Source organism: Periplaneta americana, chromosome 4, assembly GCF_040183065.1.
Source record: "Periplaneta americana isolate PAMFEO1 chromosome 4, P.americana_PAMFEO1_priV1, whole genome shotgun sequence".
Lineage (NCBI taxonomy): Eukaryota > Metazoa > Arthropoda > Insecta > Blattodea > Blattidae > Periplaneta > Periplaneta americana.
Genome location: NC_091120.1, coordinates 170,878,077 through 170,905,340, shown reverse-complemented (window position 1 = coordinate 170,905,340; position 27,264 = coordinate 170,878,077). Strand labels below are relative to the sequence as shown.

Sequence of the window (27,264 nt, the reverse complement as noted above, 5' to 3'; positions counted from 1 at the left end):
TAATTGAAAAAATAAAAAGCACTTTCAACAGGGGACTATATCCCCATTAGCCCCTCCCCCATGGCTGCGCCATTTCCCTTATCAAATGTGGAGAATTTTACATTATATTGTACGTACATCCCCAGTAATTAAAGATCCTTTCTTCCTAGTGACGTAAACGATCATCAGGCATCACTACCTAGGTATTACGCAAAATGTAACAGTGGCGATCGATGTGTGCAGATGTTTGGTTATAAGATATTAAGTAACTGCCTGAGAGGTCAACAGTCACGTTATGAAATGAGGATATCATAAATCAAGTTTATAGAGAGGAAAGAAAAAAGTAAATTAAGAAGCCGTTGTGGGTCAGAGGTCAGATTTGAATTATAAGCTAAGCGTATACGAGTGGTGTTGTGGATCCAGGTACCCATTACGCGGCCTAGAGAGGGGCTGCAGTGTCGTAGTTTGCATGTTTAATTTCAGAACTTCTGAGGATGACCCATAATAGGTCGAAACATGTAAGCCAGGTACGATAGATTTTAACACAAGAAAGTCATATAATACATATTCCGAAATATTCTTCAGTTAAATTTCAACTAGTACATGTTTAATTAATTTGAGATGAAGCCTATTCGAAAAAGTTATAACTTAATTTATGAGCTAATGTAATTCAATTCAGTCTATATGCAATACTTAAAGAATTATAATTAAGTTGAGATAGCTATGATGGTTTTATGAAAAAATATTTAGTTGTGGCTGAAGTGTACCTCTCCTTTAAGCTTCTTTTTTCTTTATTATATCCTGTTTCTTCTCCTTTCGGTGTTTACGTTTCTTCCATGGGGTTACTTCTGCACCTAAAGACGACTCCATTAGGGTAAACGCGGGTGAATCGGATCATTTTTAAAATAATTATAAATAAAAGTGGTAATAAGCTGTTAATTCTTGCGTCTCTTACTGTCCGCTGCAAGATAATTCATTAACTTTAAGTCTGACGCAACAGTCTGTCAGAAATAGTTATTATGTTTTATTTTTCTTCAACTTAATTGGTTGCTAAAATTGATCCGAATCATCCTCCAGTGGCGGGTGAATAGGATTGGTATTGCGGGTGAATCGGACTGAAAGAAAAATCAGTGGAAACTTATTATTCATGCTGTAAGTTACAAAATTAGAAGCTCAGTAATAGCAAAATCACATTTCTTAGTTTCTCTGTTTTCCACAGATAAACGTTTTTCTGTCCTTAGCTCCCACACACACCTCGTAGTACCATTCACCCTTACGTTGGCACTGGATCCATTCTCCTTTCTTCACAGACTTGGAATCAGAATATTTCAACATACAAAATTGGCAAATGTCATCACTCCCTTCACTGTCTATTTCTACAACCACATCCTCATTATCATCATCGTCGTCGTCGTCATCATCACTATCGTCAATCTCAATCATGTCATCACTTTCTCTTTGCACATTTTTTCTGTCCACTCTGCATCCTTTCTTACTATTTTTCTTCTCGTTTTTTAATTCTTGCTTTTTCTTCATTTGTGCTATGTTCTCTGGTGAAGTAAGAAGACAAGCAATTTGTCTGGGTCTTCCTCGTGCTGAAGTCTTCCTTGCTTTTGTTGAAGTAGGAAGCAAGTCATGGAAGCTTCTGGATGAACCACTACTTGGAGCAGAGCACTCGTACTTGGAGCAGGAGGATTTGATGGTGCTTCTGGCAAAGTGGGGGTATACTCGTCTTCGCGAACGACATCAGCATCATATGGATAAATCCCACAAGAGGAGAACCCATTTTGAGCATTTCCAGTTGTAGCAGCTTTGCTCCAAGCTTTCTTAAAAATGCCCCCAAAATTGAATTTAGAGATTTTTCTATCTCCAGAAGGCCATTTCTGTATAAACTAACCACCATTTACTGATCCGTTTCGCACACACATACAAAGAAATACATATTTGCATGTTGGCACCACTGGCAGTAAAGAAATTAGAAAAAAAAAAGTTGCGACTATAGCATCAAGCAAACTGTTCTTTGCTGTTACAGTACGTAACTTCTTGTTATTTACCCATCCGGAATTAAAAAAAAAAAACAATATTGCCATTTCTATATAAAATAAGCAATTAAAACTACCCGCCATTCACTGATCCGTTTCGCCCGCACATGCAGACAAATACATATTTGAAAATTGGCAGCACTGACAGCAAATAAATGAGAACATCAGGTGAGGTTATAGAATCAAGACAGACTGTTCTTTCCTACTACATAACTTGTTGCATCAGTTTTAATAATGCGTGTTCAAAAAATTGTCTAATCCACAGCCAAAAAATAACAAAATGGCAAATTCAGAGCATCTACGTACCTCAAACTTATAGTACTAGCATTCTTTGACTTCAGAGGATAGTATCACCAAGAACTCACTAGCGCACTCTAGGACCAGCAATTTGTATTAACTGATCCGATTCGTCCTCCAACCCGATTCACCCGCGTTTACCCTACTAATACAACAATTCACGTGCAAAGCATTTTTCTCTGATATGGTTTTTACCGCGTACGTAAGAAGCACTACTGCCAATCTACTACAGTTTAAAATTGTATGGATAAATGTTTCAAGATGATATGAATGGGATATATTTTGTAAATGTTACCATCGTCCTGGCTGGACAATGGCTGTTTTCACAAAAAAAGTATTTGAACTATGATTATTTTATGAAAACAACTGAAAATTTCCACTCGTATAACATAGACCTATGGCAGCGATGTCAGACAGGGACTAAACGGAGCGGTGTTTCCACAGACATAAGCAAGTTCAAGCTCCGATCTAGCTCCACAACCGGTATTGGAGCTTACAACTCTGACACTACTGGCCTATGGTGTTTTTTTTTTCCCCACTAACAAATAATTCAGTAGATGGCCGCTACAATATGCTCACCATATGCTTAATATCTCAAATTTGCATTTTTTTTACTATGATTCTTTTTTTTTTAACCTTCTCTTATACGTTCTTATTTAAACTTAATTTATTTTTCCAATAATTATATAGGCGTATGTTCAAGGTTGCCAAGGAGCGAGATGCGTGTGTAATATTACAGAAATGGTAACAGACTTTTTTCCGAATAGATTCCCATTGAAACGTTCCGCATTAAACAAGAATTACGATTTCTTTATCAAAACTCGCCATGTAACCATGACCGAAAATAAGTTAAACTTCTTTATATTCATAAGCAGATATTGCCATTGGTGCAGTATGATCCGTACTCTCTTGTGACACACAGTGCCTGACTTCTTCCGCATTCTTGAGGAACAAAAGTATGATAGAAGCGTCAACAGCTCCAGTTTGAATACAGTATTAGTAAAATATGATGTGTAAATACAGTATGACGTAGTGCAGTGGTACTTTGAATAAGGGTTGAAAGCAATGTTGGGTACAGTCGGTAAAAATGCGCCGATTTCGACTTCTACATAAAATACTGTATTTCGAGAAATAAGACTTACTTGCTGAATACCCCCTACTATCGCTACTAAGCGGTCGCTGAGTGGTCAGACGTTCAGTCTGTCACACAGACAGTCCTGATTCGATTCCAGGCCAGGCCTAAAATTTTTCATTGAGTGATACTTGTGGCGGATAAGCTAGCAGTTGGGAATTTTCTCGGAGTTCTCCCGTTTCCCCATGTTAGGCATATACATAATTCCGTCAACATCTCTCCGTTCTATTATCATTCCACAGCATTCCCCGAACTCCGGCTGAAGACGCACGGAGGCGGTTGGCCTGCTCGAAACCTGGGAACGAAGCGAACCTTAGTGTAGTCAGCCGGTGTGGATTTGGGAATGCGCCGAGCTTGAGGGTTAGCGCAATAGATCTCTCAAGGTCGCAGTATACCTCTTCTTCAAATTTACTTCAAAACTGATGGTGAATTAACACTTCAGGTGAACAAACACATGCTGTGAAAATAATGTTTTGTAAATCTGTCTCCGGAACTTTAAGAACCGATTTGAGCCGTTGTCTATAGCAATTAAGTTAATAAAATAGCTAGAATTGAATGAGAAAAAAAATTGGGATAATAAAAAAGGTTTAGTTTTTTGAATACTACTATCAATAAATTAATTAAAACATATACGTACATTCAAAAGTTTTAAATATACTAGAATAATGGAAGATTTATATATAATAGCTGCACATTGCAGATTGAAACATGAAGTACATCTTAGACAAGTGAACAAAGACTAATTGTAACAACATACTAAAATGAGTTGAGTCTTGCACAAAACTAGTCGCAAGTGCAAGATAAAACATCTTTTATTAAATAGTTAAGTTTAGAAGTTATATTAAAAATTGTATATATATGTAAATTATAAATTATGTAATGTAAGGCTTCAATGATTATATGTATGTATATTTTTCTTTTTTTTTCTGTGAACTATAATAAATATGTGGCTTGGTTCTAAAAGGGCCAATGTCAAAAATGTTAGTTTTGAGATAAACGGGTTTGAAGTTTGCTTATTTTGTACAGTGAACCTATGACATTGGCTTGTGAATGCTCTGTACCTTCCACATTAACTGCAGCAGACATTGGCCCTTTTAGTATATGGAAGAACAGACCGAGATAAGTTCGAAAGTGTATATAACTCAAAAGTGCAAAAATTGACATTGGCCCTTTTAGAACCAAGCCACAGAAATATATCATATCAATTAAGTTTATAATTAAATAAAAGCCATCGGCGTAGCTCGATCGGTTGAGGTGTTTGCCTACCGACCCCAAGTTACGCTCGAGCGTGGGTTCGATTACCTAGTTGTTTTCCCGAGGTTTTCCCCAATCGTAAGGCGAATGTCAGGTAATCTATGGCGAACCCTCAGCCTCATTTCGCCAAATACCTTCTCCCTATTACTAATTCCATCGACGCTAAATAAACTAGTAGTTGATACAGCGTCGTTAAATAATCAAGCAAAAAAATTAAATAAAGGTTGTAAGTCTAAAAATGTCCAACGCAGTGAAGTGACGGTTAGTATGTCTGACCATGAAACAAGAGGGTCCGGGTTCAAATCCTGGTTGGGTTAAGTTACCTGTTTTTTTTCCCAAAGTTTTCCTTTACCACTTTCGGCGTTGACTCTGAACTCATTTCGCCATAATTTATCCACATGTCATTGTCAACATTATCACAGCCCGGGTTAAGTTCACGGTGCAGGGTGCAAAAGCGCGACCGTTCGGCGACAAATATCGTTCACAGAAGCACAATAAGCCTCAAGCTGCGGTGAAAACCTTTGGGTCCCTCCTACGTAAAAGGGAGGAAAAAAAAAAAGAAAAAATAGTCCGACGATGCAAATGGTGATGATGAAATATTGAAATAGCTTATCATTCAATGTTTACCGTTGTCATTTTTTTTTCATTTGGTTAATTGAAGGGGTCACCAACTATCTAACAAAATCTGAATTTGTGCCAAGGTGAACTTCCACTTCCGATCCTGCTATGAATATAATTCAATCTGAACAGCAGATTCGTATGTTGTTTTGGGTAATCCTTTCCGAAGAATTCTGCACACAAGACGAGAAAATCGAATGGAAATTATAGCTGATATGGAAGCAGAAACGAACCTGTACACCACATTCAGATTTTGTTATAGTCGACGGCAATTCGGAAGGCGGTAGTCTGCTAGCGTTAGCGTCGAGAGAGACAGATAGAGGGGGCAAGGCAGCGTACAACATTGCCACATCGTACTTCACGCGCATGTGCAATACAAATAGCACAGGAGAGAATTTAAATTATCAAAAGACAATAATGACCTTAGCCGTTGATTACTGTAAGCATGACACCAAACAAACCCTGTTTCCTTCACTAACAATATTCTTTAACGGTTCTCAATCCCACACCACATGCTTCTGCAGTCATTTCTTGCACGTTGGCAACGTTACAGCCAGCATCAAGATGGCCGGCAGCGTTCTGCTCGTCAACGTTTTTAAAATAATTATACACCTTAAACACTATTTTCCGCGCCTGCCTGTGCAATACTTGTCTTTTTACAGTCTCTTCTTCCATTTATTTATCTTACACACACACAGTAAATGTTAGTTTTACTTATTCAATGTATTGAAACACTCACACGTGAACAAACGAACTTGGGAAGTACTAGTTACAGACTGATTCCGATTGGTTCTACTGTAGAAGCATGTGACGTCACATGCCAGAAATGCTACGGCGCATATCGTCGCTTATCTGACGAAGTGACGTAAGCGCCAAAACAAAAAATTTGGAGATACTTCGCCAGCACACTTCGTTGGACCATATCTATATTCTGACGAACTGGCGTACATCCATCTCTAATGGTTACTTGGCAATGAACATCGTGTTATCGCCGTAAACGCCATTGCTCTTTCATTCTTTTTCAGACGAACTGGAGTATACGACTCGCAAGTCGCTTACGTCTCTTCGTTAGGTATTACCATTTTTAAAATTGGTCGTTACGTCTATGTGTGCAGTGTATTGCTAGGCTCCCTATAATCCATGGATTGCCACGTGATGCCAACAATGAACATTCATTTATAAATTCGAGCAAACAAACTATTTCAACATTATTAAGTTGTCTGGAGTATGAAATTGGCACAAAAAGAAACAGATTGATTGGACTACAGTCAGAGAAGTCAGAGTGACCAAAGACGACCCTAACTGCGTTTTTGTAAAAACCAGTCATTTGGACGAACATTATGAGCAGCTATCTGTGAAATCACGGAATATTTCTGAAATTTTGGAGCTTCCTCTGCCTCTTCTTAATGTCACCTCTCCAAAGATTTCGGTTGAGAAGTACAACGATTTGCAGCAGCTATGCAAAGGGTCAACACCAGTAATAAGAGATGTTGTTTATAAAACTTCTACAAGGAACTCCCACATTAATTCTAGGGTACAATTATTATTATTAACCCATGAATATGTTCAATACTTGTTTGTGTTTCTTAAAATTGTTTGTAAACAAATAAATACATTATTCATTAATTTTATGTAATTAAAAAAATTCTTGATTTTGCTTTATTAAAATAAGTTTATAATCCTCTTTATTTCCTAGACTTTCAAATAATTATAATGTATAATAAAAATAAAAAATAAATAAAATTAGTCAAAAAATAAATAAAGAATAATACAACTCAAAGAATAGCATAAATTAGTATTATACGATCAGTCATGTGTATGGCGTAAGTGCCTTCCTATTATGAGTGAAATCTTTCGAACAGACGTATCTCCAATTAAGGTCTACTTGGCCTATAAGGTATCAAAATTTTAGAGTTTGCCATTAGTCCTTATTAAGAGAAACAATAAACGAACTGAATCAATGTATTATCTTTGACCTGTCAATTTATTACTTTGAGTTGTAGGTCCGCATATAAATACACTTTTCTTTCAACTGCTCTCCTGTGAAATTACACATTTGTCGCTTACGCCACTTCGTCTTTTTAGCGACGATATAGTAGCCGACCGCCTTCCGAACTGCCGTCTAGTCTAGTTAGCACCTTTTGCTGATTATTTCTTCAATTAACTACGATATATCAACTACTAGGTTATTTAGCGTTGATAGGATTGGTGATAGCGAGATAGTATTTGGCGATATGAGGCTGAGGATTCGTCATAGATTACCTGATATTCGCCTTGCGGTTGGGGTAAACCTCGAAAAAAACCCAACCAGGTACTCCACCCAAGCGAGTTTATCATTACTAATACGCACTGAGCCACCGACGTGTCGGAGTAACTAGTCGAGGTTGCTCTCGGACTTGGGTTCGAATCCCACTTGGGCCGATTATCCGGTTGAGTTTTTTTTTTTTCCGAGGTTCTCTCCAATTAAAAAGTGAACATCAGGTAATCTACCGTGATTCCTTGGACTAATTTCGCCAGTTACAGTTTCATTGTCACCAATTGTAACGACAACTTCATACAAGAATGTAATAAGAGCTATCTTGGTGCTTAATTTCTCATGTCATTGGTGTTCTTGTGTATTAATTAATGGTGTCCGTGTGTTTTCAGTTGCCATCTGTGGATCCTCCTCAGCTCCCTGTACGGGAAGCTGGTGGTGGTCCTTATGCTGGCCTTCTGCATTACCGAGGTCATGGACAACTCAGTCAAGCTGCTCAGTCTCCAGGTAGGTACAAGCTTTGGAGCAATTCTATCCCAGAAGATGGAAATGGGGATTTATTTACATCACAAAACATAACTCTTAATGCTATGGTTCAAAGACGAAAGGTGATATGTCAATTTTTGCGAAAATAAGATTTTGTGTTATGTTGTGTATCCTGATGGTAATAATAATAATAATAATAATAATAATAATAATAATAATAATAATAATAATAATAATAATAATAATAATAATGTTTTATTTTCGCTGGCAGAGTTAAGGCCATAAGGCCTTCTCTTCCACTCAACCAGCCTTAATCAATACAATACATAAATTTAAATTACAAATATTTACACTACACTTAAAAGGTTCTCCATCAATATTCTTCACTACACATTTATTTAAATTTAGATAAATCTATAAGGTAAAGTAGTAACTTAATATATGAGCTAATTTAATTCAATGAATTATATTTAATTCAATATTTGAGATAGCTAGTAAAATGATGAAAATTAATTTAATATAAGCTTACTAGGACTATGTTACAGGGAGAATACATATATATATATATATATATATATATATATATATATATATATATATATTTCTATTTCTATAATGAGAATATTAATGTATTGCCATTAGAGGTTTTGTAAATCTATTTAGAGACATTAATGATAATAATAATAATAAGAATGGACAGATGTTAGTTTCATTATAAGTAACAAATATTAATCAGCATATCTGGTAGGCATATCTTTAAAGTGGCAAAAGATAGCAAGCGTATCTGTAGGCTATAACGATTGGGAGATCATCATGCTGCTGCCCACACGATACTTCCGTTCAGGTTGGATGATCGTTCACAACTACTCAGGCTTATGAACGTGAGGCCAGCAACTGGCTGATCGGCCATGGTCCTTAATGGGCTGTTCGCGCCACGAATTTTTTAACACTCAAAGTAAATTTTCACATTTTCAAAGTTAGTCTAGGCAGCTTATCTTTATATTTGTCTAGCTGCTGTACTGTAGTCGCGACGCTGTTATTCCCGGCGTGACTCCTCCTCTTTGCTTACGTCTTAGGAAGTGAAGGCTCTATAAAGTCTAGGTAGGTAGTATCGTTCGTCATTTTTGTTCTTTCGTTGCCGAGCTACCAGACGAGGAATCTATTTGCCACACCGTTAAACATTATCACGTCGTAGCTCCTATGATAATAAATCAAACGCACTGTAATTCACGTCCTCGTGTGCTTTCTGCGAACGCCGACGAAAGAGTCAAAATGGCGGGCGATTATATAAAGTATTTATCAAGCCTTAGGAAATGTATAATGTCATCATCAGCGAATCACAAGAGGCACACGTTTAAATGTAGTCGACCTGCAACGTGATTGGCTGCCGGGAATAAGAGCGACGGGACTATAGCGGTGTGAAGGTGTGAAAGAAGCTGAGTGGGGGAAAGATGAAAGGGTGGGAGGGAACTTGTAGTTCTAACTCTCAACCCTATTTGTTTGGTAGACAGTACCCTAGATCATATATACCCAGATTGCTCGGCCTTATGGGCTTTGGCGGTAACAACTTTTGTCAGGTTTACTATGCTGCCATCTAGTTGTTACATAAGGAGTCACGTCATAACTCCCATTTGAATTGCATTAGCGACTGTACTGCCATCTCGTGTTCGTTTACGGCGGACGGGTGGCGATCCTGGCGGTTGTTCTCTTCAAAGTGCTACCGATTTTAACACAGGGATGATCAATCTGTAATATATGTGATCTGGGACAGTACGTATTGTCACCGACATCAGGAAAATAAGAAACGAGAAATCCTTCTGTTGAATCTGTTACCAAGATCTATTCTTCAGGCCGTAGCTCCGATACATTAGATCTTTTTACATTTACATCTCACTGAAAATTAATAATAGCTTTTGTGTCGCACACATATACATTCCATTATGCTGATAATAATGCCGAGTTTTATATTAGACCCTATTATTATTATTATTATTATTATTATTATTATTATTGGTGGAGAACAAGAATAAGACTTTAAGATTTTAGTCACATAAGATGTGTAAACATTAGAAATCTCTATATAAATGAAATATTATTATTATTATTATTATTACTATTATTATTATTATTATTATTATTATTATTATTATTATTGGTGGAGAACAAGAATAAGACTTTAAGATTTTAGTCACATAAAGATGTGTAAACATTAGAAATATCTATATAAATAAAAAATTATTATTATTATTATTATTATTATTATTATTATTATTATTATTATTATTATTATTATTATTATTATTATTGGTGGAGAACAAGAATAAGACTTTAAGATTTAGTGACATAAAGATGTGTAAACATTAGAAATCTCTATATAAATAAAATATTATTACTATTATTATTATTATTATTATTATTATTATTATTATTATTATTATTATTATTATTGGTGGAGAACAAGAATAAGACTTTAAGATTTAGTCACATAAAGATGTGTAAACATTAGAAATCTCTATATAAATAAAATATTATTACTATTATTATTATTATTATTATTATTATTATTATTATTATTATTATTGGTGGAGAACAAGAATAAGACTTTAAGATTTAGTCACATAAAGATGTGTAAACATTAGAAATCTCTATATAAATAAAATATTATTACTATTATTATTATTATTATTATTATTATTATTATTATTATTATTATTATTGGTGGAGAACAAGAATAAGACTTTAAGATTTAGTCACATAAAGATGTGTAAACATTAGAAATCTCTATATAAATAAAATATTATTACTATTATTATTATTATTATTATTATTATTATTATTATTATTATTATTATTGGTGGAGAACAAGAATAAGACTTTAAGATTTAGTCACATAAAGATGTGTAAACATTAGAAATCTCTATATAAATAAAATATTATTATTATTATTATTATTATTATTATTATTATTATTATTATTATTATTATTATTATTGGTGGAGAACAAAAATAAGACTTTCAGATTTTAGTCACATAAAGATGTGTAAACATTAGAAATCTCTATATAAATAAAATATTATTATTATTATTATTATTATTATTAATTAATTAATTTATTTATTTATTTATTTAGAATTGAAACTTCTTTAAGCGCTATACGTGTCGAACGTTGGGAAACAAGATTCTGTGACGGACGTTTTAAGAGGATTTTGCGTGTTATTGTTACTGATTGTGTACGTTGCTATGTTAACACGTAAATAAAGTTGTTAATGTTTGTGGTTTTACACCAGCTTCCACAAATTAGTGAGAGTGGGGATGCCACTGAGCAGTGTTTCTTCTGTGTAGTATTGTACCTTATACAGTCCAAACACTTGAGTAATATTACATTGTTAAGAAGCTTTCTGTTAAAAAGATATGCTTAAATCAGAGACTGAATGAACGTAGGCGTAGCGTGAAAAAAAAGTGCAAATGAACCTCCAAAAACTGAGCCAAAAACGAAAAAGAATAGACTGGAACGAGTGAGAGAATGCAGGTAGAATGAAAAGGCATTTCTAACCTCTCTTCTGCATATTAGTTAGGAAATGTCAACAATGTTCCTACAACGCCAACAATCAACGAATGCAATGCCTGATCCACCTGGCTTTAATGCTTTAGAATTTTTTTAGTTTGTAATTTAACGATGCTATATCGCTTTTGAATTAAATTAAAATTCGCCACAAAAAGATTTGGCAAAACTTCATTTCTCACACTAGTTTATTAAACCGTGTCGGACTGTAAAGAAAGCAACTATCGCAATGTCCATATTTTATATGATATACAATATTAGGGGTCTATAGTCTTGTGAAATTTTAATTTTCCTACCAATTTTTTCTATCGTTCTATTAAAATTATAGTATATAGCATATTAACCTGTTGTATCCTATAGGATACATTACCAATTTAAGGGTTAATTCAAAAATAAAAATGTTCTATAAATGCCAATATTTGGACAGCAATTAATAAACATGAACAGCAAAAGCAGTAAATTAGGTTTTGTATGCTTCATCTTTCATTTTTTTTTTTTAGATATGATAAACAAACGTTCCATATTTAAATTTTGAAAAGTACACAACATGAGTGTTAAATTTAACCCTAATGTATTGTTTCTCATTGCACGAACATTTAAAAAGATTACTACAGATTTACAGCGTAAGAAGTTTCACTTCAGCAGCACGTATAGACTAGACACTCAATTATTATTATTATTATTATTATTATTATTATTATTATTATTATTAGTATTATTATTATTATTATTATTATTATTATTATTATTATTATACGGACAAATTTACATGCCAAAAGTACGATTTCAAATCAGTAGCTTTTACACAACGTAAGATCTGCGGTCATTTATCGGTAATAGTCCACCGGTGTAGAGTAACGAATGGTTAGCATGTCTGACCGTGGAATGAGCGGGGCCGCGTTCAAATCCTGGATGGGACACGTTATCTGGTTTAAGGGTATATGTACGTGAACGACCACAATTATTATCAGAAAATGCAGGCTCTAAATTTCTAAAATTTCATAAGGAAATGACCTCACAATTATACAAAAATTACAAGATACCACAACAAGACTTATTAGAATTTGAATATCTGATAAAAGTATTAAAAAAAAGATTACTAATAATATTTTTAAGAATTCACTTTTTACTTTCAATTAAATTTTCCAAAATTTGAAAATTTTCACACATATTATTTCATAACTCCACAATCATTAGAGATAGAATTTTGAAATTTTGTACACTGATTTAACATGCATTTATGCAAAAGGTAGACTACAATAATGCCCATTTCTTTGAAAATAGACAAATTAGGTCATAAAACATGATGTAAATTTTAATATATTTTATATACGACAAATAAAAAATTAATTTTATTAAAATAGGTGTTTGAGAATAAGGTGCTTAGGAAAATATTTGGGGCTAAGCGGGATGAAGTTACAGGAGAATGGAGAAAGTTATACAACGCAGAGCTGCACGCATTGTATTCTTCACCTGACATAATTAGGAACATTAAATCCAGACGTTTGAGATGGGCAGGGCATGTAGCACGTATGGGCGAATCCAGAAATCCATATAGAGTGTTAGTTGGGAGACCGGAGGGAAAAAGACCTTTAGGGAGGCCGAGACGTAGATGGGAGGATAATATTAAAATGGATTTGAGGGAGGTGGGATATGATGACAGAGACTGGATTAATCTTGCACAGGATAGGGACCGATGGCGGGCTTATGTGAGGGCGGCAATGAACCTTCGGGTTCCTTAAAAGCCATTTGTAAGTAAGTAAGTAAGTAAAATAAACAACTCTACATGTCTGAGAGTAGTCTACTTTTCAGAAATAAGTGTTTATTACATGCAGGAAAAATATTAAAGATGTCAGAGAGACCATAACAATGTTATGGTTATCAAATGATGTAACTACAGAATTTTTTTGTTTTTTTTTTTTTTCATACTCTGATAAAACCTAGTTTGAAAAATATTATTAGTAACTTTCTTATACTTTCATCAGATATTTAAGTTCTAATAAGTCTTGTTGTGGTACCTTGTAATTCTTGTCTAATTGTGAGTTCATTTTCTTATAAAAGTTTAGAAATTTAGAACCTGCATTTTCTGATAATATTTGTGGTCTTAAATTTTTTCCGGAGTTTTCTCTCAACCCATTAATAACGCGACGTAAAATTAACTAATTAAAAAAACACACACACACATACATAAATGTTTATTTATTTAGACTACCAGTAACTATAATTTTATCATGAAATTTCGGCCAGTGTATGGGACCGGTGCCCACCCAGCATTGTGATGCACTTGGGGAGCTACGATAGGTAGCGAAATCCGGTTGCGAATACCAGCTATAACGGCTGAGGGGATCATCGTGTTAACCACACGATACCTCCATTCTGGTTAGATGATCGTCCACCTCTGCTTCAGCATGTGGGCATGAGGCCAGCAGCCAGCTGGTCGGTCTAGGCCCTTCACGGGCTGTAGCGCCACGGATTATTATTATTACCAGTAACTATAATGAATTAATGACTATACAGTAGCAGTCTTACTAATAAAAACTCTATATACAGACGTTTAACTGTCTTATACTTATGCAAAGAGCAGCTCGTTTATAAGTTGTGTGTAAATTCCTTACTAATAATCACTACAGCTACGTCATTACTTCGTTACGAAAGGTAATAGAATATCTGAGGTTCTCTATTGCATCCTGTAAAGCGCCCTAGTGTGCTGTGTTAAAGTATCGATAGTACAACTGGCTCTGATCGATTACCACAGTATATTTTGGTCAAAGAGTACAAGCTAAAGCAATATTATTCTACTTATTCTGTGCTCTTTGGTGTGTTCTTCTGTGGTTACAATTCATCCACAATCATAAAATGACAGTCGATACGAACAGCTGTTAGAGGGGCGGCCATTTTTTCTCTATATACAACGCTTAAACAAGGGGTTTCATGTATATAACTACTGCAAAGCAATTCCCATGTATAGTTACAGACTGTTTATACATCCATCGCTTATGCATGGTTTATTAGTAAAGTTTTCTGTCTCAACGTTGCATAAGTCTCCTATAAAAATTATACACGGTTTATTAGTAAGACCGTAGGCCTATACTCGTACACGCTTAGGAAATATTAAATATCTTCTTTTTTTTTATTTTAGTAGGTTATTTTACGACGTTTTATCAACATCTTATGTTATTTAGCGTCTGAATGAGATGAAGGTGATAATGCCAGTCAAATGGGTCCGTGATCCAACACCGAAAGTTACCCAGCATTTCCTCATATTGGGTTGAGGGAAAACCCCGGAAAAAACCTCAACAAGGTAACTTGCCCCGACCGGGAATCGAACCCGGGCCACCTGGTTTCGCGGCCAGACGTCCTAACCGTTACTCCACAGGTGTGGACTTCAATATCTTAATCTCCGTGTTCGTATAAATATAAAACATACAGTACAATACAAGGCTATACCAACATACAAACCCGTGAAATAAGCTGCACTTTTATACACCGACTTTTTGATTTATTCTCGATCTCTGGTGTATTCAGGTTGGAGTGACAGCTGGTGTCATGAAATTACAGGCTTGGTTTGTTCTTTGACAAGCCAATCACGAGCCTGATGACGGCCGAGGCAGGTTTTGTTTATTGGCATCTTCAGCAGCAAGCATTAAAGTAATTGACCAGGACTGGCTGTTACTTCGTGTGTGATTGCAGGCCTTCAGACCCGTCAATCAAAGCTTGACTGACTGATGACTCTCTGGAGAAAAACTCACTTCACAAAGCAAAGCTGTTCTCTTGTACAATCACTGCATTTGTCACTTTTTAATATAACTTACATTTATGTTACACATGCCTGTTTAAATGCAGCCGAAAGGAGATTTTTAAGATCTGTATTGGAAGTTATAAGTTAAAAAACGAAGACATTGAAAGATAACTGAAAAAATGGTTTACGTAATAAGATAAAGATTAAATAATTATAGTGACTGGATCTTGTACAAAGAATGAACTTAAAAGCAACATTCTAAACACATTTTTAATATGGGATAAATAGAAGAAGAAATCTGAAACATGAAAAAGAAAGGCTCGGGTGAAAGAGTCGGGACAGGTTGCATAGTCTTTTCCAGAGTTCTGTAACTTTAGATCTCGGCTACGGGTATCCTTCACTGTGTTACGTGAAGACGAGTGACGGGTGGACCTTCCTCCTACAGAGGTGCTGATCGTAGATACAGTCGAGTGAAAAATGAAATGTTTAAATTTACAAATACAGGGTGAAAATGATATAACTGTGCAGATTAAAAGGGGCAATAAAATAAATAATATGCGTTTTGAAATTTAGTACATTGTTAATTAAAAATTTAGACTGAAAGTCTGCGTAGTTTGGCAACAGTGCATCGCCAACTCACGAACACGCACATACTCGTGTGAAAAGCAACATTTCGTCCCTTACTCACTACAGTAAGGTTGCCAGATTTCCTTAACCCTTAAATTGATAATGTATCCTATAGGATACAACAGGTTAATAGGCTATACGCTAAAATTTTAATAGAATAGAAAAAAAATGGTGGGAAAATTAAAATTCCTCAGTCAATCAGCCGCCACTGCCTTGCGCTCATTTCGCTGGAATTATCACTTTCATCTCATTCAGGCGCTATATAACCATAGTACTTGAAAAAGCATCGTAAAATAATCAATTAAAATAAATATTCAAAAGCACAAGGACGAGGAAGAAGCTATAGCAAGCATCATGGGAGAGAAAAGAAATACATAACGAAGTTAAACAGACCGGGATTGCTTAATTCGGCTTTCGTTTCTACAAGAAGGCCTTTGCACCTGGAGGAATGTAGCAGGCTAATTATAATTCTAACTAGTGGCTTGTGCAGCAAATACTGCTGCAAACTAAGTTCATTAGACGTTCAAATAAAAATTTTTCAGATTTATTTTCAATGAAGAATACTTGTCTTTTTGATAGTTATTTTCTTCCATAATAATGAAACATACTCCCTCTGAATGGATTTTTTTAGGCCAAATACTTTTTCTTGAACCTATCCATCTTCAGTTTTTGAGTTTCAAAGCGAAAACGCAAGTATCAATGTCAGGACGATAGCAGTAGCTATTTCAGGTCATTGTGGATTGTAGGCAAAAGTTAAAAAAATGTCAGGATGCTAAGCTTTCGAACAATAGCATTTTCGTATAGCTGCTGCATGTAGAACTTGAAATGTAGAGCCTAAAATCATTTTATCCTACTAAGAGATCTTGCTGAAATGATCTGGAGACTACAAAATTTTCTAGGCCCCTTATTTTATCAGTAAGTAATACCTTTTTATCTTTCCTTAGGAACTGTAATTTTTGCGCTCTCTCGAGCCAATACTGAAGACAATGACACATAATATCTACACTACACCGCCATTAAGTATATGAAAAAGACCCAACCCCACTGGGTTAATAAGTATAAAAATATTTGATTTTTAATAATAATATTATTATCTTACTTAAGTTTTGTAGTTATATATAGCAGCCACTCAGTAAATTATAGAAATGAAGATCTAAATTAAGATATTCTCTACATTTACTTACATAACCTCAAAACGTTTCACTTTCATGTCATCAATATAGCATCAATATTATATATAATTAATGAAAAATAGACGCATCATGATATTAACTATAATAATATTTAATTTCTAATGGTAATAATGTCATCAAACCATCTCAAGTTTCGTAGATTTGAATATCCAATACACAGCTGTACTCAGAAAATTATACACTGCAGAATCAGTTTTTAATAACAAATTGAATTGAGCTCTAAATATGTCGGCAATCCTGCAGGTCATGGCCTTCGTGTTAATAGCCTATTGTTTATTGTAGTGTGTTTTTTGTTCTGAAATTCAATCAAGTTGGCCGTGATTCAATAAAATTAGTTCTCAAAACTGACAATAGATGGATTTTGGAAAATAGGAAAATTATGTAGGAAAATTGGCATTTCACTGAAAACTACTACTTTTCCGAAAAACTTTGGATGTCAGGCATGAAAATGAGGGGTCGCTCATTAAAATCCGTTCAGCCGTTTTCCCGTAATTTCCATTACCAGTTCAAATTATATATATATAGATAGTTACGGATTAAGACTTCTAGTGAAGATTTAAAGTCAAGAGTTCTCGATCAAGACTTAAACTATATATTTTACATTCACAGATAAGTTGCTGAACCGATAAACTACAAAAAGGTTCGATGTTTTCTGTATGTAAATCTGCGGCACTTCTCAATCGGGACGAAGTAAAGATACGCAAAAAATGGTATTGTCTCGCCTAAGAAGAGCGCGGAAAGTATCACAAACCTTTTCCCTCCGATCTCTGCCGCGCTGTGAGAAAATAATGAATTCACATTGACCCAGTTCCCGTGTTAGCCGGTATACTGATCGACAGTGATATTTTCCTCTGTGAAGTTCCAAGGCTTTATTTCGATTATTCTTCCAAGTATGAACTGACAAAGAACGGATACTATATATAGGTACAATATCACAAAATTCAAAGCGATTATAAAAGGCTATAATAAACAAATAAATTCCAGAATTTCGCGGTCTCTATTTTTATAGTCTTACTAATAAACCGTGTATAGTTTTTATACGAGACTTATGCAGAGTTGAGACAGAAAACGTTACTAATAAACTGTGAATAAGCTATGGACGTATAAACAGGCTGTAACTATGCAATGGGAATTGCTTTGCAGTAGTTATATACACGAAACCCCTTGTTTAAGCGTTGTATAAGGGGAAAAAATGGCCGCCCCTTTAACAGCTGTTCGTATCGACTGTCATTTTATGATAATGTTTACCTTGTAACCACAGAAGAACAAACCAAAGATCATAGAATTATTAGAATAATATTGTTGTAGCTTGTACTCTTTGACCAAAATGTAGTGTGGTAATCGATTAGAGCCAGTTGTACTATCGATATTTAACACGCCACACTAGAGCGCTCTACCGGGTCCAGTAGAGAACCTCAGATATTCGTAACCTTTCGAAGTAATGACGAAACTATGACGTAGCTGTGTAACAGTTTTACTGTTATACACGACGTATGTAGTGATTATTAATAAGGAATTTACACACTACTCATTGTATAAGTATAAGACAATTAAACGTCTGTATATAGAGTTTTTATTAGTAAGACCGTTAATTTGTAAGTCTCCAATGAAGAGCACCATAAGATCACCACCGAAAGGTTTCCTTATTTTTAATGGTTATATATACGGTACATAATGTTCTGCCAAATGTCAGGTATTTCACTGCAAACCTAGCATTCTCCAATCTTTCCTATTTTCTGCCTTCCTCTTAGTCTCCGCATATGATACATATATCTTAATGTCGTCTATCTTCTGGTACCTTCTTCAGCCCCGAACTCGTCTCTCGGTCACCATTCCTTCCGGTGCATCCTTCAGTAGGCAGTTTCTTCTCAGCCAGTGGCTCAACCAATTTTTGTTTCTATTCCTAATCAATTTCAGCATCACTCTTTCTTCACCTACTCTTTTCAACATAACTTAATTTCTTATTCTGTCCATTTCACACGCGCCATTCTTCTCCACATCCACATTTCAAATGCTTCTACTCGTTTCTCTTCACTTCGTCGTAATGTCCATGTTTCTCCCCCATACGATGTCACACTCCACATAAAGCACTTCACTAGTCTCTTTCTTGTTCTAGAGGTCCGCAGAAGATGCTCCTTTTTAATGGATAGTGCTGCCGTATTTGTCACTGTATCTGAGATACACAAGGGGGGGTTATGCGACAATATTGATGGTGTTTAGATAAAATTAAGTCATAAAAATTAATTTTGAAAATTAAATTTCAGTCACTTATTTAAAATAATTTTCTACGCAAATGAAAGACATCAAATGCTAGTCTTCTTTTGTTTTTTGTAGACTCACTTATAGAATTTAACTTGTCTATTCACGTGGGGAACAAAACTCCACTTGCAGAAAAAATTACTTAATCCTCTTTACCCGAACACCATCGATAAACAGTAATAGGATCTGATTCACCAACCACCGTTCCCATCTCCATGTTTGGGTTAGGGCAGCGATTCTCAAACAATGGTCTGCGGACTACTTGTGGTCCTCAAGGTCTGCCCTTGTGGTCCTTCAAAAAAGACAGAAGAAAAAATAAAATTCAAACGAACTGCGTATCACACTATAGCTGATAATCTCAGTTTGTGAATGACACATGGCAATCGCCTTTCACTTTTTATCCCAGTACTGACATTTTATTAAAATTTATTTACCCTACCCGTCTATCGACTTCCCACTCTACTCTCAGGAAAAAAAAAAAAAAAAAAAAAAAAAAAAGAGAGGGATTTAAAGCACTATGAACGTGGTGTTTCTCGCTATCTTCTCCGTGCACATCTGGCGTCTGTAACCCATAGACATACTAAGCTGTAACCCAGCCAGGGACTACCCGAATTCATAACAGAGGACCAAAGTACCGAACTTTTTCATGTATTTATGACTTTCTTAATAGTTTCCACACTGAAATGGTCACGTACTGTACGTCGTACACCAATACTAGAACATGCAAAATTGCATCTTTACTTGTTGAAAATCGGGGATGTTTCTGCATTGATTTTTTTTTATTTCTCTTTTTGCAGATTACGATATAATTTCCTTCTATTAACATTAACTTAGTCAATACTGATATAAAACTAATTGAATTAAATTAATTTTAATTAATTATTTCTACATTAAAATGTAAGTATATTGATATTAAAATATGCTACGAAAATGATAAATTTGCTTTCAAAGGGAACAAGAGTAAGGCGGTCCGCGGAACTGTTCTGACTTAAAAAAGTGGTCCTCACTTCAGAAAAGTTTGAGAAACGCTGGGTTAGGGTATTGAATTATAAAACCTTCTTATGTTAGCATGCGTGCTCCACTCCACCAATAAATCATATTTTTTATTGACAGCCTTCATTAATTTTTCAACTGCTTCAACAGCAAATTTCCCATTAAGAATTCGAAAATATGTAACAGGTTGTGCTAACAGATAAGAAACTAAGTAACGTGGCGTTTCAGGCGCCATAAAGAGATTCTTGAGACACTTGCATTTGTTTATATGCGGAGTCTTCTCGTATGGAATGAGGTACGGAAGGACGGATGGAAAGATAGACACTCAATGTTCAGATTTCACAGAGCGAAATTCACTTCTGTAATAATTAATCTACTGTATAAAACAACTTCTCTGGGTGTTGTGGTTTACATGTGATGCGTGCGCTAAATAAGACCTTGCTGAAGTGTTACTTGTCAGCGCTTTATTCCTAAAGTCTCAACTGACTGTTACAGGGGATCTTCCTGATGTACCTGTACGTGGGCAGCATCGCCGTCATCATCTGCATCTACATCTGGGTGCTGATCGACAGCTGCGCGTCTCTCAGCGGCCAGAGCGAGGTGGCATCCCCTCACAGGGGGTCGCAGCCCGTCGCCGTCACAGCCGCGGACCGCGACGCAGAGCTGGGCAGTCTGTCTCTCACCAGGTTCGGCTCGCTCAAGAGGGCTCACATCACGCGTGCCAAGACTTCGGGTACCAGCTTCTATCTTCGAGTCGGAGCTCTAGGTACGTTCCACGTTTGGGGCCTCCTTGGATCAATAAGTTGGTCTTACTACCACCACAGTCTACTATATACAGTCACGAAGCTTGAGTTTTGAGGGTGCTAGAAACAATAGACTGTGACGGTACTATTTTGCATTGCCTGTAATGAGGCGATATTAGCGATCCTAGTGGTGAGCAACTACCTAATGTTTGCATATTTACTACGTATTGAGCTTCGCGACTGTATATACTAAACTGTGCTACCACTAACCACAACGGCAATTTCATCTTCCAAATGCCCAAGGTAACTTACGCAATGAATTTATGCACCAGACCTGAAGATTCTACAATATCTCCACATATGACCAGTGATCACGTAAGTTGAGGTCAGTCCCTTTGGTGGAATACCAGGCCTGCAGAACCCGTAAGTAGGGGAAATATGACTTTCACGTAGAGTTGTTTAACATTCTCTGCCCGTGCAAGGTCCATCAGTGGCGGCACTGTAATTTTCAAAAAGGACCGTAATAAATTCATTATATTTATAATGCGTGTTCTCGTTTCAAGGTTTATAATTATGCTAGATTTCCTGTCGATAGCTTCTTTGAGATTTCTTTGCACCTAACCTGCTTTAGATTTTCGAAAATTTTCCTTCTATCATCACCTACGAAAATATAAATTTATAGCATTTAGGCTAATTAATGAACCTTGAAAGTCACAATTAATTTCAATTCAAAATGAACACAACGAGTGACGTCCTTAATTTAACAGTATATAAATAAATAATCAATATACAGTTTGTAATAATGAACTTACCCGAAAGTTTGTGCATTCCACAATTCTTAATATGGGCTTTGTTGAAATGTGGTTTAATACTGAAATGATGAGTAGAAATAAATTGGATGGGACACAGTAAACAAACAATTCTTTCGTTTTCAACAACAAACTAATCATATTCTCATTTCCTTTGGAAGTAGTATTTCTTCACGGGTTTAGATTTTGCCATGTTCCAGTTCTCTTTAAACTGCAGTACGCGTATTGTGTATTTATTTATTATTTATATATTTATTTATTTAGCTGGAGTGCGTTACAATGTTGAATGACAGCACTGACATCCGATCATAATATAGCTATCACTCACTTATCAACGTACAATTTATTTATCGTTCTATTACTAGTAAAACCAGTTAAGATCAGTAATGCAAGTTTTGTAAAAACAGGAATTAAAACTTTATTAATGCACGAAAAATCATAATAAATTCCTCAAATAAAATAATTGGTTTGTTGCCTGCATGCAACATTTCGGACTTATTTCATTTTAGTAGAATACAGAGCACGGAAAGACAAGTCGGGGACTGTACTTAACTTATTTACACAAAAAGTGGACTTAATCGGCTTTACTAGTAATAGGACGATATATACATAGGTAGATCTTCTTACATTATATGCACACGTACATTTTTAAATTTATTTTAGATATCTTTTAACTTATTTATTTCCCTCATTCGTTTTCTCTTACTTTCTAAAGGTATGTTCCTAAGGATTTTATTATCTGTTCATTTGTAATTCTTGATAGCGTGTTGTAGGCCTATACCTGCCGCTGCGAGAATGAATGTTGATGCAGCCGAGCGTAACTAGAACGTATGACCGCATTGATAGAAAAGGTGGGTGGGGTAAGGAGGGGTAGTAAGACAGTCGCTCTAAGGAGCTACAGTTCTGCAGGTCTGGAATACACATTGTCCTTGACGTAGCCACAGAAAAAACCTCAGAGTAATAATGGGAGAACGAGGTGGCCTATGCTTTTGTACTTTCACATTCAATCCGACAGTTAAGGAAATTGTTCAGTGTTGTATACACAATGATGATCAGTGAGATGGTGCTCCATCTTTTTGGAAGATTATCCTGCACTGTTTGTGTGCAATCTGTGGAAATACGTATTCTTCTATCATGTCTAGGTATGGAGGTGCTGTGACAGATTCAATGAAAAACGAAGTCCAATTATAATATCTCGCATAAAACCATACTATACATATTTTAGTTTAGGGCTGTCTCAAATATGATCCATGACTATAGGAGGGTTTTAAAAGCCCCGCATTTGGATAGTGTGCCGATTAATTTTTCCAGACAAAGGGAAAGTTTTCTCATCAGAAAACATAACATGACTAAAAAAAATCTTGGTTTTCGTTAATATGCTCTAGGATCTCAATTGAAGAGTTCAGCGCCATAGTGGGCCAAGCGTCATTTATTAAGAACGGAGAAAGCAAGAATTAAAGTTAAGTGAATACCATAGTTCAATGAAGACTGAACATCATTTAGTTTTAATGTGTACTTTATATTACTTGCTATATATTTCCATTGAATTACGGTAATAACTTCATTTTAACCCTTGTTTTCTACGGTTTTAGTAAATGGCGCTTGGCCCACTATGATTCTGAACCCTTCAATTGCAAATTCTTGTCGCTGAGGTTTGTTTGTTGGCTTGATTTCAACAATTTGTACTTTACAAGGGTCATTCTTATGCTGCGTAATTTCAGCATCGACAGACAACAATCACCTTGCCACCCACACCAATGACGAAAATATTTGAGTTGAATTTCCCAATAAAAATGGTAAAAAAATTTCCTGTGCCTTTGGTTTTTCTTTCATAGACAATCAAAATCAGGACAGTTCAAGAGGACCACCAGCTATATAAAATTAGAACTTTCAATTTCTTAATTCTCTTATAGCCCATCAATCAAATAATACTTACTTACTGGCTTTTAAGGAACCCGGAGGTTCATTGCCACCCTTACATAAGCCTGCCATTGGTCCCTATCCTGAGCAAGATTAATCCAGTCTCTACCATCATATCCCACCTCCCTCAAATCCATTTTAACATTATCCTCCCATCTACGTCTCGGCCTCACCAAAAGTCTTTTCTCCTCCGGCCTCCCAACTAACACACACTATGCATTTCTAGATTCATCCATACGTGCTACATGCCTTGCTCATCTCTAACGTCTGGATTTAATGTTCCTGATTATGTCAGATGAAGTAAACCATGCATGCAGTTCTGCATTGTGTAACTTTCTCCCATTCTCCTGTAACTTCATCCCTCTTAGCCCCAGATATTTTCCTAAGCACCTTCTTGTTGTACACACTTAACTTCTGTTCTTCTCTCAAAGTGAGAGTCCAAGTTTCACAACCATAAAGAACAACTGGTAACATGTAACTGTTTTATAAATTCTAACTTTCATTTTTTTTTTTTTTTGAAAGCAGACTAAATGAGAAAAACTTAACAACCAAATAATAACAGGCATTTCCCATATTTATTCTGCGTTTAATTTCCTCCTGAGTGTCATTTATATTTGTTACTGTTGCTCCAAGATAATTTGAATTTTTCCATCTCTTGAAAGGATAAATTTCCAATTTTTATATTTTCATTTCGTACTATATTCTGGTCACGAGACATAATCATATACTTTCTCTTTTCGGGATTTACTTCCAAACCTATCTCTTTACTTGCTTCAAGTAAAATTTCCGTATTTTCCCTAATAGTTTGTGGATTTTCTCCTAACATATTCACGTCAACCGCATAAACAAGCAGCTGATGTAACCCGTTCAATTGCAAACCTTCTCTGTTATCCTGGATTTTCCTAATGGCGTATTCTAGAGCAAATAAAATCAAATAATGACTTTATTAATAGTGTATAGAGTCTTCAATGGTAGTACCTGAAGCTATCACACAAACAAATCGAGATCTGCTGAACAATTGGAAGTAAAGATTTATTTATCTCCCAGAAGTCTTTGATGTTGTGTCAAATATCATGTTTGTGTACTGCGTTACCTTAAGTACTCAAATATCACAAAAATACATTATGGGAATAATAATAAATTTAATGAAAAACATTGGTCTCGTAACAAGAAATTACAGTTAAGTTTTATAACAAGAAACAAAGTACCGGTATGTGATTTCAAATCTTCCCTGCTAACAGTATTAAAGAATGTAACTACTTCACAATGACGTGTAGGAGTATAATCTTGCAAGGATGATGCACATTATTCTTGATGATGATATGCTAAATAAACATGTCACATGACCAAGGGCGTTCTTTCTTTCAGCATTCGGACTTGGTACACTTGTGTTCAACGGCCTAGAGATGGCAATGCACTCAATGATGGAAGGAGCCTGCCTCAATGATGTCGTCTTTGTCCATCCTGTACTCCACGGCCTCTTCACATTCCTGCAGATGCATTTCTTGTTTGTCAACTCACAGGTACGGCCTCTTGAAAGTGTGGCAGTTTTCAAGTGTTTGTGCAGAGAGAAGGTAAATTTGCATTCTGAAAGTGTGTAATAATTACACTAGTCAACAGCCATTTTGCATGCACAAGCGATAAAAATCACCAGTTCTTACTAATTTGAGGTCGCTGACTTCGAAAATGACCATAGAAAGAGGCGAGTGGGTACAGTTTTTGATTTGCAGGCAGTTATGCATTTTCTGAAATTTAGTTACCTACTCGTGTGAATACGTAGAGGGTTTCAAACCAGACACATAACTAATAGGCCTACTAATTCACATAAAATAGTGGATTCAAATGCGAATGTTTAAATCTATATAGTGCCAAATTTTATCTCACAATTGCAACCTTCAGCAGTTAAGGAAACAGTCATTCATGTTGATCACAATGTACATTATGATAAGAAGCTAAATTAACATGAGAAACTTAATTTTTGTGATATTGTGGAACAGTCATTTATACAGTTATTGGAACAATCTTAACAGCACAAGAAACAAATAACTTGAATTCACTTTGAAGGAAATGCTTTTCTGGTTACAATCGCAGCAGGTCTCTAGGTGTCATTTAGTATTGATTGAAACGTGTGCTGAGAAGGGAAAGTGTGGGTCTCCTTTGGTTGTTATGTTGTGGGGAAAGGAGATGGGACTCAATTGTGTACTTTAGTTTCGTGAAGGTTTTATAATATCATTTAGATTTTCATGCTATGGTTAATAAAATTTGTACAACAAAAACGTCAAAATATCGAGTGTATGTATAATAAGGTTGCCAGATTTCTCAGTTTTCTGGTGACAGTCCCCGAATTCTGCTTTTTGTTCCCAGACAAAATTTGTCCCCAGGTTTAATAATTTGTCCTCAGATATCCCCGAATTTTTAGTGTTAATTATTAATATGGTTTAATGATCTTCGCACATTGCTGTGGATGAATTTCACTAACGCAACTTCGCCGATTTTTCGTAATGTCATAGTCAAAACTGAAGGTTGAGGACATCAGTGCAGTCAAGTCTTCCATTTCGTTATTAAGGTCAATAAAACATTGAAATATAGGAAAGAAGAAACATCAATTTTATCATCAATTCCTATTCACAAATTACAATCTCTATACAAAAAATATTAAATAAACTAAATCTTCAAAAAGAAATAGTATTCCAATGGATACCTAGTCATTGCTGCGAGATTGTAGATAATATTGCTAAACAGGCAACATCTTTGGGGCCCAAACCTATGCAAATAACTTCTTTAACCAGCTCATATTCTGCAGTAAATTCTCATTTAACAAATTTATGGGTCGAATTATGGCTTTCCTCTGATAAAGGCCAAGTACTTCAAAACATACAAAAGAAACCTAATGATTTACAAATGTTCCGTAACATTCCCAGACACATACAAACTTTCTTGGCAAGAGCCAGGTCAGGCCATATTGTCACTCAGAAGTATCTTCACCACTTTAATCTTGTTGACTCTAGTAGTTGTTGCAGGTGCAACAATAACGAAGAAGATTTGGAACATATCCTCTTAAACTGCCCTGTTACAAGCATCCATAGAACTAATCTCAAATCTGCAATCCCTGTAACCTTGGACAATTTTCTCCAATATATACTAAATACACCTCATCTTTGGAATGTGGCTGCTGAAATATACAACCAGCATCGTGCTTTTTACCCATCATTTGTAAGAAGAGGAAATTCATAGTGAAACATAGTGGAACACGTGTTGTCAGCAAATAGCTGGATACACTACGAAGATTGATCATCAATTAGTGGTTCTTATTCTACAACAGAAACCTTAGTGTCTCTTGCGAATTTTATGAAAAAG

General features: G+C 35.5%; 1 protein-coding gene across 2 annotated transcripts in view; it reads left to right on the top strand.

Moving 5' to 3' along the window:
• LOC138698423 (proton channel OtopLc-like) overlaps positions 1-27,264 on the top strand; it is a 707,834-nt gene that overhangs the window by 660,728 nt on the left and 19,842 nt on the right. For both annotated transcript variants that reach the window (XM_069824314.1, XM_069824312.1), the window contains exons 4-6: positions 7,969-8,083; positions 20,931-21,201; positions 25,276-25,430. In XM_069824314.1, coding sequence (XP_069680415.1) covers positions 7,969-8,083; positions 20,931-21,201; positions 25,276-25,430 — 541 coding nt within the window. The remainder of the gene's footprint in view (positions 1-7,968; positions 8,084-20,930; positions 21,202-25,275; positions 25,431-27,264) is intronic.